The sequence below is a fragment of the Cibotium barometz genome, chromosome 2 (genome assembly GCF_041138505.1).
Source record: "Cibotium barometz isolate CiBa-2024 chromosome 2, ASM4113850v1, whole genome shotgun sequence".
Lineage (NCBI taxonomy): Eukaryota > Viridiplantae > Streptophyta > Polypodiopsida > Cyatheales > Cibotiaceae > Cibotium > Cibotium barometz.
The window spans coordinates 38,251,675-38,271,325 of record NC_141047.1 but is presented as its reverse complement, the minus strand read 5'-3'; the positions used below and the strand labels follow the sequence as shown (position 1 = coordinate 38,271,325).

The 19,651-nt window shown below is 46.1% G+C and overlaps 1 protein-coding gene across 2 annotated transcripts in view; it reads right to left on the bottom strand.

The window, feature by feature from the left end:
* LOC147641032 (CMP-sialic acid transporter 2-like) overlaps positions 1-19,651 on the bottom strand; it is a 67,322-nt gene that overhangs the window by 41,686 nt on the left and 5,985 nt on the right. For both annotated transcript variants that reach the window (XM_086817596.1, XM_086817589.1), the window contains exons 3-5: positions 7,311-7,374; positions 7,029-7,140; positions 6,832-6,911 (exon numbers count right to left, since the gene is read on the bottom strand). In XM_086817596.1, the coding sequence (XP_086673722.1) occupies positions 6,832-6,911; positions 7,029-7,140; positions 7,311-7,374 (256 nt within the window). The remainder of the gene's footprint in view (positions 1-6,831; positions 6,912-7,028; positions 7,141-7,310; positions 7,375-19,651) is intronic.

Here is a 19,651-nt window from a genome sequence, read left to right as displayed (position 1 = left end):
CAGATTATCCAGGCAGAGTTTGCTGCAGCCCCGATGGTAGTGGAGGCACTCTTCCAGACAGTCACGTACCTTCATCACATCAGTCACATGGATCCCCACAGGTACCCGAGGCTTGCCTTGGAGTCCTCCAGACAGCTAGCACTTGAGGGGCCCTCTAGAGTATGGTATGCATTGGTTTCCACTTGGTTCTCAGTATACGGGCTCTACATGGACCGCCTACCCCCCCTTCAGTAGAGTTTGGACTCCCCTTTTTTCCGGCTGTCTCACAAGGCCCATGCTTGACATTTTGGAGAGTGGTATACCATCTACTCGGAGCTGATGTTGCTCCCATGTTTTTATGTTCTTAGTTTTCCATGACGAGTTTCCATGGACAGTTTTGTATCACCCAGTGAGATAGCTATATTTTTGTTTTCATTCTGTTTTATTTTCCATTCCATGATGAGATATGCCATGGACATTATTGTACCACTTTGGTCTCATAGGCCCATTGGGTCTTTAGTAAACGCTTAATATATCTTTCTTTCTTTCTCTCTCTCTCTCTCCCCCCGACAAGGGCTCACACTACAGAGAGCCTTGGAGATCAGAGCTGCCAAGAGACCGCGACTCCCCGGATGCAGCCCACCACTTCTCCATCAGGCCCAGTCTGCCCAGATCCAGGCATGATATTGCATAACTATGGAGGAGAGAGTCCAGAGACTACACTAGGGCACAACAGATGTGAGTCCCCGTTGCCCCATGCCCCATGTATGATGTACTACACCCCACCATCTCCACTGAGTGAAATTAGTAGTATACTACCTATCATGATTGTACATCTATAGCATGCTAGACAGTGACTGCATAGTGAGCTGCATATGACTAAGATTAGCTTTTCATTTCAGTTTTTCTTTCCATGATACTCAAGACATGGACTTGTTGTATACAGATTTGTCTCCTAGGCCAATCTCGCCTTCCATAGACGTTAATATATCTTTTCTTTCTTTCTTTCTCTCCATGGTATTCCATGATGAGATTTCCATGGACAGATTTATATCACTCCAATGAGATAGTTTGTTTTGTTTTTATTTTATTTTCCATTCCATGATGAGATATGCCATGGACACTATTGTATCACTTTGGTCTCATGGGCCCATTGGGTCTTTAGTAGACATTTAATATCTCTATCTCTTTCTTTTTTTTCTTTTCTTTTTTTTTCGTAATAGAAGATATATTTCTCTCTCTGAGTCACCTATGCCCCCACCTCACATCTCCACCCCACCACCTCCACCTTCTTTACAAAGGGTATGGTCCTCAAGGCCATCTGTACACTAATGGGTAGGCCCAGGATTACGAGGGACTCACAGCCGAGTACATCTCACATGCCGATGATACACTGACACCCCTACTAGCCTACATGCTCAATAGAGCCCTTTGTGAAGGATTTCCACCCTCTTGGTCCACTAGCATTATCACCCCCATCCTCAAAGCCAAAGATCCACTTGATCCTAATAACTAAAGGACGATCATGCTTGGTCACATATTTACCAAACTCCACTGATCGGTGCAAGAGCCGGACCTCAGTTCATTTGATGAGAGACAGGGATGTAGAACATCAAGACATGCAGTTTGGAAGGAGCTACTCTATCCTTGACCACATCTTCACCCTCCATGCCATCATCAAGGAAGGCAAAACATGACATCAGAGGATTTACTCCTGCTTTGTGGATTTTTGATATTGTACCCCGAGCCCACCTCCTACACTATCTACAAGAGATAGGAGTCCAATGATCAATCTGACATGGTTTGGATCATCATCACCCTCTATGAATCCATCTGGCATTATCGGACGAGTTAGAGCCCCATGAGGTATGTGGCAAGAGATTTCCAGCACTATTGGGGTGATAACAAGGCTGCCCTCTATCACCCGCTCTTTTTGGCCTCTACATTGATGAGATCTCGAGCTTCATTGACACATTAGGCGGGGCTGGTTCCACAATGGTAGGCATATGATCCCCCTACTACTCTATGCAAATGACATCATCCTCCTTTCAGATTCAGTCGAGGGGCTTCAGAGACATTTGGATATACATATACCTAGATGAATCTAGGAACATGCCCAAATTCACCTTATAAGAAAGTGCAATTTATAACCTCATGGTAATCATCCACAAGACAATAAACCATCAAGTCCATCATGCATAGTATGGACTAGATACTACGACATCCCCACTAGCGTCATCAGTGCCTAATATTGGGTGTAGAGCTTGGTATCAATATATGCTCCCACACACACACACTTTTTTTCTTTTTTTCTTTTTTTGGTAAATCCATGAATAGTATATTATCAATGAAATTTACATGAGAGTCTCCAAAACGGAGAGCCTCAACGGGAAATCAGAAGCAAAGAGAAACTATTTCCAGGCATGACTGATGAAGATCTCCTTGGTGGCAAGCATCATAAACAGATTGCCGTAAGGAGCTTCTAAAATACTGATAAGATTGCAAAAACGGTTTCCCAAAATATCTCATGTTGTGATCCTGCCATATGGTCCAGAAAGCCCAATATCTGACCCAGTACAAAAGTAAAGAGTAATGGACCGTGGTTGTAGGGAGTCTGCCAAAAAGCCAAAAGTGTTTCCCAAAAAAAGAGTTATGGAAACGAAGGCAAAGTAACATGGAAATTTTGCGGATGAAGGCCTTAGTGCTGGAGCACGTCCAAAACAAATGAGGCACCGTTTCAGAAGGGGCCATGCATCGAAGACAAGAAGCAGATGCAATCCTTCGTTTAGCAAGAGTGACCCCCACAGATAAGGAACCTGTAAGACAACGCCATAGGAAAAGCTTTTGCTTGAGAGGCAATTTACTCCTCCATAAATTGCGAAGATTCTTTCGCCACCAAGCAAGTGATTTTGTCATATGCCAAAGAGAATTAGCATGTGAATGAATCCACGGTGATGGCTGGAGGAAAGAGTATGTCGTCCTAACCGTTAGGTCAGAAAGAATAACAGGACGAGAATTTGAGTCCATCGGGTGTAACTGCCAATCCTGTAATCTGTCCCTGTTAGATAAAGGAGGGATGGGAAGAAAAGGCTGCAGCAAGTCAGCAATTTTCCCCCAAATGAGCCTGTGATGCATGGCTAGTGGATAGGAAGCCATAGCCTGAGGGAAGGAAAGCATTTGACCAGTAGCATCAACAACATCATTTATGTACCTAATCCCCAATTTGCTGAGATTGTATGCCCGAATCGGCTCTTGCAGGGCCAATGGAGAATCAAAAACAGCACTCCAATAAATGCTTTCCTGCCGAAGGGAATTGGCATGAGACAAAAGGAAGGGTGCCCAATGAGCATGCGAAAGGACCTGTTTCCAATCGCAAATAAGTGAAGTGGCAAAAGGACAGCCCGGGATAGAACCTACAAATCTGCCCAAAATGACCTCCCAGTGATCAGTGATCCATGCACCATGTGCAGAAGTGCGTAAGGCCGTGCACATGGTTGCAAGCATATGAGTCCATGGCTGCGTCTGACGAAAAAAGGTGAGTAGGAGAGGAATTTTCCTTGCCAAGACATGATGCACAATATTCAGCACATTCAATCCGCCATGCATCCTCGGGGAACAAACTTTTGCCATCCGCATAAGTCTTAAAGCTTTAGCAGAAGACTTTGTTTTCCATAACAGCTCCATAGCCTGAGACATGAAAGCAGAAGTGTCCTGAGAGGTCCAATGTATCAAAGGCAAATAGTACTGAACATAGGCCATGATAATCAACTGGACAATCCGGAGCCTAACATGGAGTGGCCAGGTGGAGAGCTTCCAGTAGTGGAGCTTGGCATGAAGTTTGTCAAAAATCCACTTTAACTGTTGTTTCCTAGTGATGTACCAGCCAATAGGGTAACCAAGATGGCGGACCACATCATAGGGCTGCATAATGTGTCCGGGCCATAAAAGAACATGCCAATCGTATAAATGCAGAGGTATGAGGCCAGATTTGTCAAAATTGACATGCAGGCCAGCAACCATGCCATATATAGAGAGAGTGTCCATAAGAGTCTTCAACTGCTGTGGAGAATTATACTGCATAAAGAAGGAGTCATCTGCATATGCCTGAGCCATAAAGGGAGGGGCTCCAGGAATCTGAAGACCAATGAGAAGGTCCTGCGCGGTAAGATGATCCAAGTATCTGAGAAGTGGGTGAGTGGCAATGGCATATAAGAGGGCACTGAGTGGACACCCTTGTCTGACCGAACGACCCAAAGACCAAGATTGAGAAAGATGATTGCCAAGGATGCATTGGGCTGTAGAGTCAGCATACAAGCAGTAGATGACATTAGTCATTTTTGGCCCGAATCCCATCTGAGCCATTATCTGTGAGATAAAATCCCAGTTGACCGTGTCAAAAGCTTTAGCAAAGTCCACTTGCATAATAAAAACATCCTGGTCAGAATATTTTGCATATTCAATGGCCATGAGAGCATTGCCAATATTATCATGGATCTGCCGCCTAGGAACAAAGCCATATTGCAAGGGATGCAGACCCTCATAAAGCACTTGGTGAAGACGGTGCACCAGCATTTTAGCAAAGAGTTTGTAAACAACAGGCATCAATGTGATGGGCCTCCAATCCATGAGATGCTCACACAAATTCCGCTCGGGGATGAGTTTAACTATGCCATGCTTCCATGATTGGGGGAGTACTCCTGTATGCCAAGCCTCATTAATCATTTGCAGAATAACACCTTTAAGGTCTTCCCAAAAGTGTAAGAAAAATTCCACCGTGAGGCCATCATACCCTGGTGCCTTACCAGTGCTGAGATGGGACAAGGCATCATCAAGCTCCACATCAGTGAAAGGCATATCAAGTTTGAGAGCTTCCTGTGGGTTGAGAATGGGAAGAACATGCTGTAAAAGAGTATCCCGAGCTTGTAATTCGTGCAAAGAAGTGGTAGCAAGGGGTGCAAACATGAATGCTCCCACACACACACACACACACACACACACATATGAGCATACATTCATACAAAGGTTTGTGTACTGAGTTTTTGTTAGAGCTCCGGAGAAGCAAGGCAGACTCAGCCATAATGAAGCCTAGCACTAAGGGATCATAAGAAATAGAAAGAATTATTACAACAAAAAGGTAGTTGATAGGGCATATGCACCACTAAAGATAGAAAGAATTAACACAATACCAACTCGCTGCAACTTGGATGCCTTACAAGATTTTTGCACTCAGCGGCATCTCCCCGTTAACCTTGGTAAAACCAAGGTAATGGTCTTCAATACCTCTTGCCCCTTCACATCTAGATTGAGCTTCACATATAGAGGGGATCCTGTGGAGATTGTCTCATCCTATGTCTACCTTAGTGTCGCTTTCAGTGGCCCACACTTCACCATGGTTCCCGCAACACATGCCAAAGTGACATAAGGATATGCAACCTTGAGCTTACTTGAGCGGGTGTGCTTCTAGGCAAGTCCTCGTCTCAAATTCAGAGGAGGGAACAAAAACACCTGGATGCTCTAGACAGGACCTTATGGTCAATTTGAGGAAAACAAAAGTGATGGTATTTAACACCAACCGCCTAACCACCTCACAGCTATCCTTCCTATTCAAAGCGACACGATTGGATATTGTGCCAAGACATGTACACCTTGGAGTCACGTTTGCAGGCCCTGTGTTCAGTAATTGTTGCCACTCATAGATTAGCACGAGGGTATGTCTCCCCAGCCTGTTTGAACTTTGGAGAGGCATGAACTTTGGAGAGACATGCTTCCAGACACATTTTCAGGAACCATGCCCCAAGTGTTGGCTCTATGACACCTTACTGCACCCAGCAGCCATTTTCAAGAGCCCGGCACTAAGTTTTTCAAGAGCCCGGCACTAAGTTTTGGCTCTTCGACACTTAAGTGCACATAACAGCCATTTGGGGACCAAAATTGGGGAAGGATGTGTGGAGGAGTATTGAGAGGCTTAGGTGTTGATGTTGTCACGCATGATCACGAGTGAGCCATCGGTGTCCCATGACATAATACGTGCCGAGTTTGGTGTAGCCCCACTAGTCACGGATGCTCTCTTCCAGACCTATTACTTACATTCGTAAGGATTCATTGAGATCCCGAGGTACATGTAGATCCACATGTCACAAGGTATGCGCAACACGATTGGTCAACTGAGAGTATCCTCCCACCACCTCCGTGTAGAGACTGGGAGAGCCGAGAACATCCTACCAGAGGAGCAGATATGCAGAGTATTGTAACATGTAGCGGAAGTCTTCATATTGGAGGATCCTGTCACACAAATGCTCACACCGTCTTCTGTATCCTGAGTTTCACGAGTTTAGCAATCCACTTTAATACTTCAAACTTTAGAGAGAGATGAGAGAGAGAGATGAGAACTGTACACCATATGGGGTCCCGAATTACCCACTGAAGGGCCCCCCTATCCCGTTACCAAGATAGTATTTGCTTTTTTATCTTTAAAGAGGATCGTGACTTGACTTACGATACCCAGTTCTACCAAAGCTGTGCAAGGTGTTCACTCCAATCGGCCGAGCGACTAACTTGTGGGGTTCATCCCACGGCTTGTCAACTACCTATAAAGTGGCCAATATTTGGAAAGGGAGGTACCCCCTTGTCATACTCGGGTGTGTGTGGTTAGTATGGTGTGTGTGTGTAACCGGGTGAAATTCCTATGTGCGACTAGGAATGGAATAAGGCCTCATGGAAAAAAAAACACACATCAATAACTCTACTACATCTTAATATGCCACATACAAAGGCCAGCTTTGCAGCTGATGGAAGAAAAATGGAAGTATCAAAACACCACACAAACACATCGTCAGCAAATCAAAGCATTACTTGTTATCTTCATTTATGCCATCCTTGCGCCAAATTTGGATTAATGCACCCACTGAGATAAAGCATTTCAGCAGCTCTACCTGACAGCATATTGGAGATAATAAATAGTTTTAGAAATACTAAAATATGGAAAAACCTCATTTAAACAACACAATATACAACACACACTTGTAGAAAGCATCGAGAAAGAAAGAGACCATAAAGTTGGCAGACGTAATGCTATAGTCATAGCCTCCTGCCCTTTTTGACCAAGCAATCAAGATACCTTGTGAGCTTGTCAAAACCGTAAGTGCAAATGTTACCATTGATCTGTTTGCATCCAACAAAGACTCCGTTCACTCCATTATCTATGTTGGACTGTAGAATCAAACTTGACATATTTCCTCCTACCGAAGGCAAACCCAAATTTTGAAATAATTGCAATGTACTATGACTATTCTCATGCTGATGGCTGCCCTACTTACAAAAGGTACACTTACTTGCGCTTCCATTCTGAACCAACTGCACCCATATCTTTCACATTTACAGCTAGAGGAATGGTAACTGCATATAGAGCAGATTCATGAGTTTCAATTAAACTTTTTCCTTCAGAGTGCACTTTGAGAACTTCACAATAAATCCATTTGATAAGGCTTGAAAATTATGACAAACTCCAATGGGAGAGAACAAAGTGCTTTAAGAGGTTATGATGATAGCAGATCCCCCACAAAATGCTTTCATTGCTGCAGTTCTCACTATTTTTAATCATATGCAATACAAACCCATGCTCTGTCTCTCTCTCCTCATAGTTGTTTCAGTTTTAGTTAGTTGTTTAGTTGTTTTTAGCTTTTCTTACACAGATATTGTATCAGATCCACCAATTGTTGTTACCTTTTGGGTCTCATAGGTCATTTTGGCCTTCTGAAGACGTTAATATATCATTTCATTTCATTTCTCTCTCTCTCTCCGCGCTGATGAGGATGCCGATGACATATCTACATTTACCTAGGGATTAGCAAGATGTTAATATATATCTTTGTAGTCTTCTTTTTCTTCTTTGTCTAATAGACCCTTTGGGCCTTTTGAAGACGTTAATGTAACTTTCTTTCTTTCTCTTTCTTGATTTTCTTGATCTCTCTCACCCCCCCTCCAGTACGGCCCACCTCAGTACGGGATTAAAGTGGTAGACAACCTGAAGGTCTTGACCATTGACAATCGATAATAAGAAGATTGCAGACAGGACTTTCAACAACCATTCAGGAATCAAGAAGGATACCGACAGTCTTAAGCTGTACATGAAAGATGCTCTCTCAGCCAAAGATGCTCAGATTGCTACCCTACAGGAGGAGGTCACAAAGATGAAGAACCAACGAGCAAAACACAAAGAAGAAATCCAAAGAGAAATGAAGAAGAAGGATGCCCATTGCCAAGATATAGGAACTCGAAACTGTCTATATGCTTGCAAGCCACATCGATCAAGGGCATGAAGGAGACCCCCATGACTGAACCTACACCCATCATAGGAGAACTGAGGGCAGAGATGGAGGCATTAAAAGCCACCATAGTGTTAGAAGTCATCTCCTGTCCAGTTTTATACACCAGGGCCTTTGTTGTGGGTGTGCCCGCCCTTATGAGGTGTTTTATCATTTTTCCCCACTCTCCGCATTTTTCCCCTATTTTTCCCATTTTTCTGTGGCTTGGGAGGCAGCCCTGAGTTGGCAAGAGGATCCATTTGCTGGCCGACTACATCAGATGTGTGTACTGGAGCTGGCCGACTGTACATGATGCAGTCGTAGACCCTCAGAGCTGGCCGACTGGCTGCATGCTGCTGGCCGACTGTAGATGCAGTCGTGGAGCCTTTTTCAGCAGGCCGACTGCACATGTGGGGGCATATAAATAGGCCCCCACCCCCATACCACTCATTGTACCAATACCGGGATCTTCTTGTGTATATCAGTGCAGAGTTACACGCCTACATCTCTCTCTCTCTTGTGCTGTTTTTATTCTGCATGCGTTTTGCTCTTGTGTTCCCAGATCTGGTCATCATCTCCGCTGCGTATTCTAACATGGTATCAGAGCCTAGGCTCTAGATAGGTCTTGGGATTTGTGTGAGCAAGAGGGGGACTGTTTTGTGGCTGATTGGTGGACTGTTTTGGACTGTTCGGGAAGAGGAGAAGCAAGAGAAAGGCGGGCTGATTTGCTGGACAGCCACTTGCAGGTTTTAGTTCTTCTTTGTTCCCACCCACCCACCCTTTTCAGAGTACATCCCCGCAATGGCAGATCTGTTTGAGATGGCCGAGAGACATGTGAAGATCCCGACACTCCCCACGTTCCCGGTGGACCGTCAGTTGGACGGGAGCAACTACGGCATATGGAAGGTTATGATGGAATCTGTTCTGGAGTCGTACGACCTCGCAGATTTCGTCGTTGTTGGTGTTCCACGGCCGGAAGTAGAGGAAGAGGAGTTACCGTCGATCCGAAAGGACCGGGAGACTCAGACACAGATATGGGATCGTGTCAACGCCAGGGTTCGTTCGTTTATCTTTCTCAACTGCACACCACAGGTAATCAATCATGTAAAGCACATGACGCTAGCCAGAGGTATATGGCAGCATTTGGCTTCTCTTTACAACAGGGTATCGCCCATGAAGAGGATTTCCTTGGAAGTACAGATGCGGGTTATGAGCCTTGCAAAGTCGTCGACGATGCGGGAGCATATTAACAAGCTGCAGGTTCTTCAGCAGGAAGTTCTTCAGGCTGGGAAGGAGATATCGTCACAGGACATGGCCATAACGTTGCAGTCGCACTTGCCCTCTTCGTACTTAGCATTTTACTCGTCTTTGTTTACTAGTGGCAGGCTCAGCACCATCACGTGGGAGGAGCTTGTGCCCATGGTCCTGGACCAGGAGGAACGATTCACGAACCCTCCTCAGGGTGGAGGTTCGGAGGCCTTAACTGGCCAACGGTCGAAAGGCCGTAACTCGGACAAAGGGAAGGCTTCATCGGAGAAGTCTTCTGAGAAGAAGTCCGACACTGACCGCGAGAAACTGAAGGCAAAGAGGACCTGTAATGATTGTGGCGAGAAAGGCCACTATTGGAGGCAGTGTCCCAAGCGGAAGACCGAGAAGGGTGAAGATTCCTCAGCAGCAATCATGAAGACTCCGGCTTTTGTGCACCTGGAGGTGATGGACACCGATGTTTCATTTTCTTCGAGCACGGAGGAGATTGGAGGATTCTCCGCAACAGATACTCACGAGTGGATTCTAGATAGTGGTGCTTCCAGGCACATGACTCCTTCCCGTTCCGGTTTACAGGATCTCTGCAGGCTTTCTGGTCATATTCTTACTGGGAATACATCCACTATCCCAGTTCACAGTGAGGGCAGGATGGAGATAGTTGCCGATGGCAGAGGAGGGAAGCATTCCTCCCAGGTATTGTATGTTCCGGCACTTGGTTTTCATCTGTTGCGGTGCATCAGGTTTGCAAGACTGGTGTACGGGTGGAGTTTTATGAGCATTTTGTTGCTCTCCGGGACAAAGCAACAGGCCAAGTGGTTTGGGAAGGTGGAGTGGAGAATGGAGTTTACAAGCTTTTAGCACTCTTTCTCCCAGGTCCTCAGGTTTGTGATGAGTGGCAGTCTGGTAATGGCCACTTAAGTGTGGATACGCTGTAGGTACAAGCTTTCCGAGACCAGATGGTGGATAGCTTACCAGTAGATGGCAGCAGTTGGCAGGAACTCTCTAGTACTGATGTTGGTGGTTCTTGTGTTCGTCAGTCAGAGGAAACTGAACAGGTCACTTATGCTCTGATGTCTCATCGTGTTCGGGACAAAGAACCTCCAGTAGATGAGGATGTTCTTTCCACGGGGACCTTTCGGAAAGCCAGGCAGGTAGCAGGTGATTACTTGCAGAAGGAGGTGGTTTCTCCAGGCTTTGTGGTTCCGGATTCAGAGGGGGTGGTTGACAGGTTTCAGAAGGCCTTGCGTGGTCTTCATCAGGTTTCCAGGACTTGTTTGTGCACCGTAACAAGTGTTGATCCTTGTGAGCAGTGTGATGCCTCTTTGACTCAAAAGCAGAATGGTTCATTGATCTGGTTGATGGACACCAGATTGGACGGGAGCTTCCTGATGAGGCAGTTGAGCTCATGGTTGCGGATGACTCTTTGAGAGGCAGGATTGCGTTTCCTGTGGTTTCTGCGGCATGCGAAGGATCATGGACTCTTGTACACAGGAGGGGGATTGTTGGATGGAGTCCGACTCCACGGTTGGAGTGACTCAGTTTGGGGGAGGAGATCCGGACACGAGGAGATCTACTTCAGGCCCAGGAGCAGTTTTCCGGAGCAGTAAGAGGCAGTCATCTTTTGCCTTGTCGCGGACAGAGGCACAGTACCGGGCTGCTTGTGATGCTGCTTGTGAGGTGGTGAGGATGCAGAGGTTGCATTGCAGGTTTGGGCTTCCACTGGAGGAACCCATGGTCATCCAAAGGCACTTTGTTCGTGAACAGATCGTTGCTGATGACATCTTGCTAGAGTTCTGTTCGACAGAGGACAGTACTGTGGACCTCTTCACGAAGTCGCTCTCTCAGGATTTGCTCAGGCGGCACCCTAGCTTCCAATGGTTGGTTTCACAGCCAGGAGCTGAGAGGGGGTGTTAGAAGTCATCTCCTGTCCAGTTTTATACACCAGGGCCTTTGTTGTGGGTGTGCCCGCCCTTATGAGGTGTTTTATCATTTTTCCCCACTCTCCGCATTTTTCCCCTATTTTTTCCATTTTTCTGTGGCTTGGGAGGTAGCCCTGAGTTGGCAGGAGGATCCATTTGCTGGCCGACTACATCAGATGTGTGTACTGGAGCTGGCCGATTGTACATGATGAGTCGTGGACCCTCAGAGCTGGCCGACTGGCTGCATGCTGCTGGCCGACTGTAGATGCAGTCATGGAGCCTTTTTCAGCAGGCCGACTGCACATGTGGGGGCATATAAATAGGCCCCCACCCCCATACCACTCATTGTACCAATACCGGGATCTTCTTGTGTATATCAGAGCAGAGTTACACGCCTACATCTCTCTCTCTCTTGTGCTGTTTTTATTCTGCAGGCGTTTTGCTCGTGTTCCCAGATCTGGTCATCATCTCCGCTGCGTATTCTGACACATAGGTGCTGAAGATGGTGAGATCGGCTTCAAACAAGCCCTAATGGCTCATGTGGAAGGGCTTAAAGCCGCCAATGACAAGCTCACGGAAGAGTCGAACAGCACAAACATGAATGGGTCGTGCAGGTTTGAGAAACAAAGGCAAACACGAGCCATCACTAATGACACACTGAAGGAGAAGAAACGTATGCGGATCTGTGCCCTACATGTACGAGCGATAGGCTTGAAAGCAGGAAATTTCCCCCAAGGAGGATGCAAGTGACTATGCCAGATGCTTGGAGTAGAGCGCACTCCATACATGGATGCGTGGAGAGCACGGAAAGACCCGACTTGGATAGGCCTCTCCTCTTGAAATTTTCAGATTTGGCTGCCAAGCTGGCTTTTCTCAACAAACAGGCTGTCCTCAAAGGTCAGCAAGTCTATCTTGGACATGACCTTACACCCACACAGGTAGCCCATCATCATGATGCAATGGAGGAGGTACATGAGGCCCGTAAGGCGGGGAAGTGGGCAGTGTACAGAGATGGCCGGGTGATCATATCAGAACTCCGTGCCAAAAAGGGATATGGGGCCTGTGAGACCAAGCACCTGATGATGGCAGTTTGGAACTGCAACGGTACGCTTTGGTCAGACCCAGGAGGACTCAGCAAGACATTCACAAGCCATGACATCATCTTCTACACAGAGACACACTAGAGCCCGGAGAGAGGGCTACCAGTTATAGCCCGATATGAGTGGGAATCAGCATTCAGAGGAGAGACCTGCCCATCAGGAGTTGTTCGCGGATCGGGATGGGTGGCCATGCTATTCAAACAACATCTACGGCGGATACTTACCATAGTCCGAAAGGATGAAGAGTAGAGGGTACTCTTACACGCATGGGATTTTCTCAAGATTGGATCAGAGGTGTCTCTTGCTTCAAGATCTTTCTCTGTGCAGTAGGGGTTCCCCTTAGCTCCCCTATCGTATCTCATTGTTGCAGAAAATTTGGGCATTTTTCTCCGTTGGTGCGGAGTATCTGGATTGAGATTGTGCCACTATGCCAATCATCGTTGCTGTCGTACTTGTACGACAGTCGTACGCCGTACGGACCATCACCCCCCCCCTTGTTTTTGACCGTTGCTGTTTTGACCCTTTTTTTTGGGGGGGGGGGGTGGGGGAAGGCTGTTGATGGCTGCTTTCAACTGTTATGGGGCTTGCTTGCTTTTGGTGTCATTTTAGGCTCAACAACCAGAATGTTGACTTTTGGTGTGGATGCAAAGGATATGTTCTCTCTATCCTTGTGATCATTGCTCCGTATTTGGAGGGCTGAGGTGAGCACCTTCCTTAGTTAGGGCAACAAGAAGCAAAGGCTTCTCCTCAACTACCTCCCTTTCTCTGTCTCTTCGCAGATCATCTTCCAACAGTTGGGCCTTGGCCCTTGGCCTTGGGTAGGTGCCTTGGACTGTTTGGCCTCCCTTTAAAAAGCTCTCCTCCAACCTTCTCTCCATCACAAGTTTCAAGCTCTCAAGCCCAAGCTCTCATAGCTCTAGCCTCTCAAGCTCAAGCTCTCATTGCTCTCAAGCTCTCCTCTCTTGGGCCTTGGCACTTACAAGGCAACCTTCTTAGCAATGGCATCTTTGGCGAGGGCTCGGAGGTGCCCTCTTCTCCACAGATGATCTCAACGAGAGCTCCAAATCCCGATAGTGATGCTTTCTCCATCTCGGTCCTAGGATTTAGATTCTAGCCTCCATCTTCTTATCCATTTTTTTGTACTCACTTTTTTGTACTTGCACCTAGCGCGCATTGCACTGATCTTACGGTCTAGCCACCCTCAGTACTATGCTTTGTACTTTTGTTTGTAACTTGTTTTTAATGGAATTTTGGCTTGTAACAACCTCTGAGCTCTCTATCCTTTCAAATTGATAATCTATAAATTTAGGTGTTTTTTTTTGTTTTTTTTATAAAAACCGTACTTTACCATATCGTATTCCAAAATTTCATACACTACGGTAAATTTTCGTATGGTGTCACACGGTCCCGTATCATACGACCGTGCGCCAACAACTATGGCGCATAGAGGAGGAGCTTTTAGACTCGAGTTTGCTGATGATACAACGATGTTTCTTGAGGCAACTTACTCATGTCTGTGCTCATTTTGCATTGCCTTGGAAGAGTTTTGTAGGGGCCTTTATAAATTGGCACAAGTCAACGCCAGATTGCTCATGTAAGATAGACCCAAAGAGTTCCCACTCTTAGGCCTCACTCAAAGGCGTATGACATTACAACCCCCATTCACAGGAGATTCTAGCATTCGTACAAGAGGAGCTAGAGATCCTACTTCTCGTTGTTTTCTACACAGTGGGTTGCACACCAACTAGTCAAGATCTATTTTTGGCATGGATCTCTCTTGTCCTAGATGCCCAACTCCATTCGAGACATTGTATCATTGCTTATGGGAGTGCAAAGGAGCGCAGAGAGTATGTGTATCTATAGCCCAACTCTTGGGCAGATTGAGGAGTGATCCTATCTATATTACTTGGGGTGTTATTGCATGGTTGACTTGGTCTGGCCCACAACCAGATCCTGTTATACTTGTTTGTAGGGGCATGGCTTAGAGATTTTTGCTTCTAGATATCCCCCAGTTATAATACACACCACCTCCGTTGAGTATTGACACCACACGGGAGATTATTGCTAGTATCATGGCATGGCATATTTGAAGACCAAATATGCCTCTAAGCATCTAGTCTTCAAAGGTATTCATATTTATGAGAACCAATGTATTTGTCGTATATGGAGTGACATCGTTCACACTCTTTTGGCCACTTGGGTGTGTATACAAGGATCTTCTAGAGCTACACAAACAAGGCGTAGCAGATCAATGAGTGAAACCATGGTATTTTCTTCTCCTCCACTCCTACATAGCATTTTGGCAGCATAATTCTTGTGGGTCAGGCTGCAGGCCCGCAAAGTTCGGTTGTCCACATCGCCGTGTTTTACTTCCCTCCTCCTACCTCACAATATGGCCAGTCACCATACCTACCGATCTAAAGTGATATCATGGAGTTCTCCAACCACGGGGAAGTCCTCCTCCTGGGGGATTTCAATGCCTAGACACAAAGCCAACATGTCACCTTCCTGGACTTCGAGGATACCATCACACTCCAAGAGCTAGAAACCAAGGACCTAGTGTGGTCATGGTAGAGGGGACCCACTAAAAGTAGCTCTGAGGTACACATGATCGAACAATCTCCAACGACGCTTCCTTATACATGAAGCGCAATCTGGATGTGTGGGGGGCGGGAGGTGTTGAAAACCATGACCTTGGTTTTACCAAGGTTAACAGTGATATCTCACTATGTATAGAAACCCTATAGAGCATCCAGGTGTCTCTGACGCCCCTTGTTTGAATCTGATATGAGCACAATGTCATCTATGTAGAGTACGAGGGGAATAAGTATGCCTGCAACAAGTGGAGTGCCTGGCTTGAGATGTCACGATTGTGACTTAATCGCTCTAATTACTATTGATTAGTCTTTAATCATTAAAAGGACACCAGTGAAGGGTCACACCTCGTCACATGGGTCATCACCAAAGGACACGTCTATTTAAAGAGATACATCTATCAATCAAAGGACACATCTCTACGTCCAAGAGTCACACCCTAGCTCTTCATTTGTACCTATTCATTCCCTATTTAACAAGGCCTTGTGTCTCAATGCAACACATGTAACATGCGGAAGCTTACAAATAGGATTATACTTCGGATAACAAATATTCAGCACCTTGGTTCCTGACGATTTGCACATTGTAGTGGAAGTAAGAGTGCAAGAGAGAGAGAGAGAGAGAGAGAGAGAGAGAAAGAAAAAAAGATATATTAAGCGTCTACTAAAGACCCAATGGGCCTATGAGACCAAAGTGATACAATAATGTCCATGGCATATCTCATCATGGAATGGAAAATAAAACAGAAAGAAAACATAAACATAGCTATCTCACTGGGGTGATACAAAACTGTCCATGGAAACTCATCATGGAATACTAAGAACATAGAAACATGAGAGCAACATCAGCTCCAAGTAGATGGTATACCACTCTCCAAAATATCAAGCATGGGGCTAATGAGTATGGCCGAGAGGTCTCCCTCAGTTATGTCACGTGGAAAGGTAGCTCGATGGTGGTGGAGCATGTCCAGGATCTGGAGCTGATGAGGTGATCGTGGCCGATGGGGGGGTCGCGGGCGTCGGGCACACTGGAGTGCAAAGGCTCGGCCCGAGGTAACTCCTCTCGGGCGAGGTAAAGACACAGTACACCCGTTGGGTCCCAAATACCCTCTCCAGGGCCCCCACCAAGGATGGTGTATTTGCTTTATTGAATGATGAGAAGAAGACTCAAATCTATAGATCTTCTCTTGGCTATAAACCTTAAGCTTGTAGATGATCTGGTTCTTGACCTTCAATCTTCACCTTTGTGTTATGCTCCCCTTGGCTGTCGTGGCCCTTGGAACAATTCAGCGCTTTGTAAATTACAAGATGCCTAAAAGACAAATTAGCCCATGCTTTTATAGGCCATAAAGTTGTTGGTCGGTGGTTGCTAATAAGCTGTTGGCCTGCTTTTATTTACTTCCACAACCTTTTTTTATATCTATAAATAGGCGCCTTTTACATATTAGCCTGGCCTCCTTGTTCTGGCTACTATCCAAAAGCTGTCCAGGCTGGCCGCCTTGCTGCTGGCCTTGCTTGGCATGGCTGCCTGGCTGGTCTGCCATTTTAAGGGCTGGCCTACAGGCTGTGCAGCCCTTAGGGCTGGCCGGCTGGGCTACAGCCCTTGGGCTGGCTGCCATGTTGGCCAAGCTTGGTAGAAGCTGGCCAACAGGCTGCCCGTTCCCTCCTAGGGCTGGCCACTAGATGCTATGGGGGTTCATGGGCCACAGTCATTGTGAGGGCAAAAGGACGAAAGGACCAGATATACGAGAGATCTGAGCAAAACAACACAGCATGAAATGGGTGAGTGAGTGTATATATGATGGTGAGTGAAAATTTGTACCAAAGGCCCTCTAATGAGAGGTGACTCTGAGTAGAAGACTGGTGCAGAAGCAAAGACGATGTCGGAGCTGAAGCACGGTCGATGACGAAGCCTCACGTCGATGTGAGGCAAAGGCACTCCGAGAGGTGGTCGGTGTCAAGGGCTCACGTCAGTGGATGCAGAGGCACTCCCAGGTGGCAGTGGGCAGCGGACGGTGAAGTGATGCAGACTCTAGTGACAAGGGTGCTACGGTACCTGAGGGGTGATGATGAACAGAGAAGTGTAGACCTCTTACGCTTTAGCCAATCTGTCTTTCACAGACTCCAAGATTTCCTAGTAAGACTCCGTCAATCGGTTAGCTTCAGGCGCGCTGAGGATGACATCCTGGTCAACAAAGACTGGAACGATCTTTCAAATGCTGCCTCGTATGGAATCTTGCCAATAGCTAAAGGGAAAAAAAAAAGAGCCATTCAACATAGCTTGAACTAGAGGCAAATATTGTTCCCGCTTACCTTGCTGGTCATGAACATAACACTTCAGCACATCGAATGCCAATTGATTGTGAATCTCCGTTTGGTCGTCTGTCTGTGGGTGGAATGCACTGAAAAAATTCAACTTAGTTCCAAAGTTATCAAATAATGCCCTCCAGAAATGAATGGTAAACTTGGCATCGCAATCTAACACAATGATCCTAGGTATGCCACCTATGGGGTACCAATGCCGAATAAACAACCTAGCAACATCCTCAGCAGTCACATTAGCCCTACAAGGAATAAGCTTAACAAATTTACTAAAACGATCAATAATCATTTTCGTAAACACATTAGCCCTACAAGGTATAAGCTTAACAATTTACTGAAACAATCGTCAAACACTGTGTATTACGCTTACCCAGACTGGGAGGCAAGTTCATCACAAAATCGAGACATCTTGAAAAGGTCCTTCACGAATGGGTAAAGACTGTAACAACCCTACGTGTTACATGTGGAAGCTCTGGGAGTCTTCTTTCAGCCCTAAACACCATCTGGGAACATGCTGATGCAAAAACGCATGCAAAAGAGAGAGGAGAGAGAGAGATAGCTGAGTATTCAATATATTCATATATGTACAAAAAGTTACAAGTCATGGCAGCCCTAGGGCATGCCTAAAAAGGTAGTAAAATACCTAAGTCTGAGCCTAGACTAATGATCCAGCCAAACAAGGACTGAATACTGAAAACGATGAGCACATAAGCCTTATATAGGCTTGGGAATATCTCATGGACTGGCTGACCTGTTGTCGGCCAGCTCTTGGACAAATAAATCCAATATATGCTGCAGCCGACAGGGATATTCCCGAGTCATGACTAGCCGATAGCCCTGTGTGTCCTTCAAGGTACTCCAACCAATAACACAGTATCTGCTCCAAAATCTGGTTCTAATCTTTATTCTTTATCTTGTTGCCTCCTCAGGATTAGCCTTGAGGTATGTTGTGCATGTCTTGCACATGACACTACCTTCTCCCCACGCGGAGCTTTCACCTTTAGACAAACCAGACATTGTTTCACATGAGTGAACACGTCTCGCCTCATTCTTGGTCAATAAAACTTCCGCTCTAACTTCTCCAGAGACGACTTCATGCCCCTATGACCACCAGTGAAGGCAAAGAACGGCAATGATTTTGTTCGGATCAAGGGCAAGACTAGCCTTGAAATGGCATTTGAAAGGGTCGAGACGCATGTGAAATGACAGACACTTGTCAAAGATTTGGGACAATTAAGAAGGTGCTCATTGAAGGCTTCTAAACAAGAGGAGAGATGAGTGCCACGAAAGATGAGTGCTCATTGAAGACTTCTAAACAAGAGGAGAGACGAGTGCCACGAAAGATGGAGAAATCATCCACAAAAGCTCGAAGGAAACTGAGAATAAATTCTCTAAAGATGTTGGTCACAATCCTTTGAAAAGTCGCACGAGCATTGCAAAACCCAAATGGCATCTTGTTGTAGATGTATGTGCCCCAATAGGTGACAAATGTTGTTTTGGCACGATCATCTAGGTGAATGGCAACTTGGTTGTAACCATTGAACCCACCAATGAAGCTTTACAAGGCATGACCAGCTACATCCCCAAGAACCCTGTCCATGAATGGAAGAGGAAGCCACCTTTTAAAGTCACCTTGTTGAGAGAGCAGAAATCAACACACCCGTATCTTGTTGAACTTCTTCTTGGGCATGATGACCATGGGGGACAGCCAGTCAGGTGCTCGCTTAGTGAAATGATGTTGGTAGAGCCTCCATCTTCTCCAGCTCCAACTTCACTACTTCAACATACTTGGCATTCAACTTGTATGCGTACCCACCGAATGGGATGTGCACCATCTTGTAGGGGAATGGTGTGCACCATGCTGCAGGATTGGGAATCGGACAGATTGTGGATCCTTGAGGCTAATGGGCCACGTGAGTTGATGTTGGAAGAAGGAGTGGATCAAGGAGTGTGTGGTGGCACAGTCACTCCCACAATGCCCACACTGACTAGCCCCGATGAAGAGGAAGGCATCATGCCTTACACTGAAGATGCCAAATTGTTTGATTGGCTCTAATCAGCTCTGCCACCGTGGCATGCCACATTGTAGAAATCACTCCACTACCCCCTTCTAGTTTGGAGACAAAAATATTTGAGGCCATGGGATTGGGAGAATCCATTATCGATCG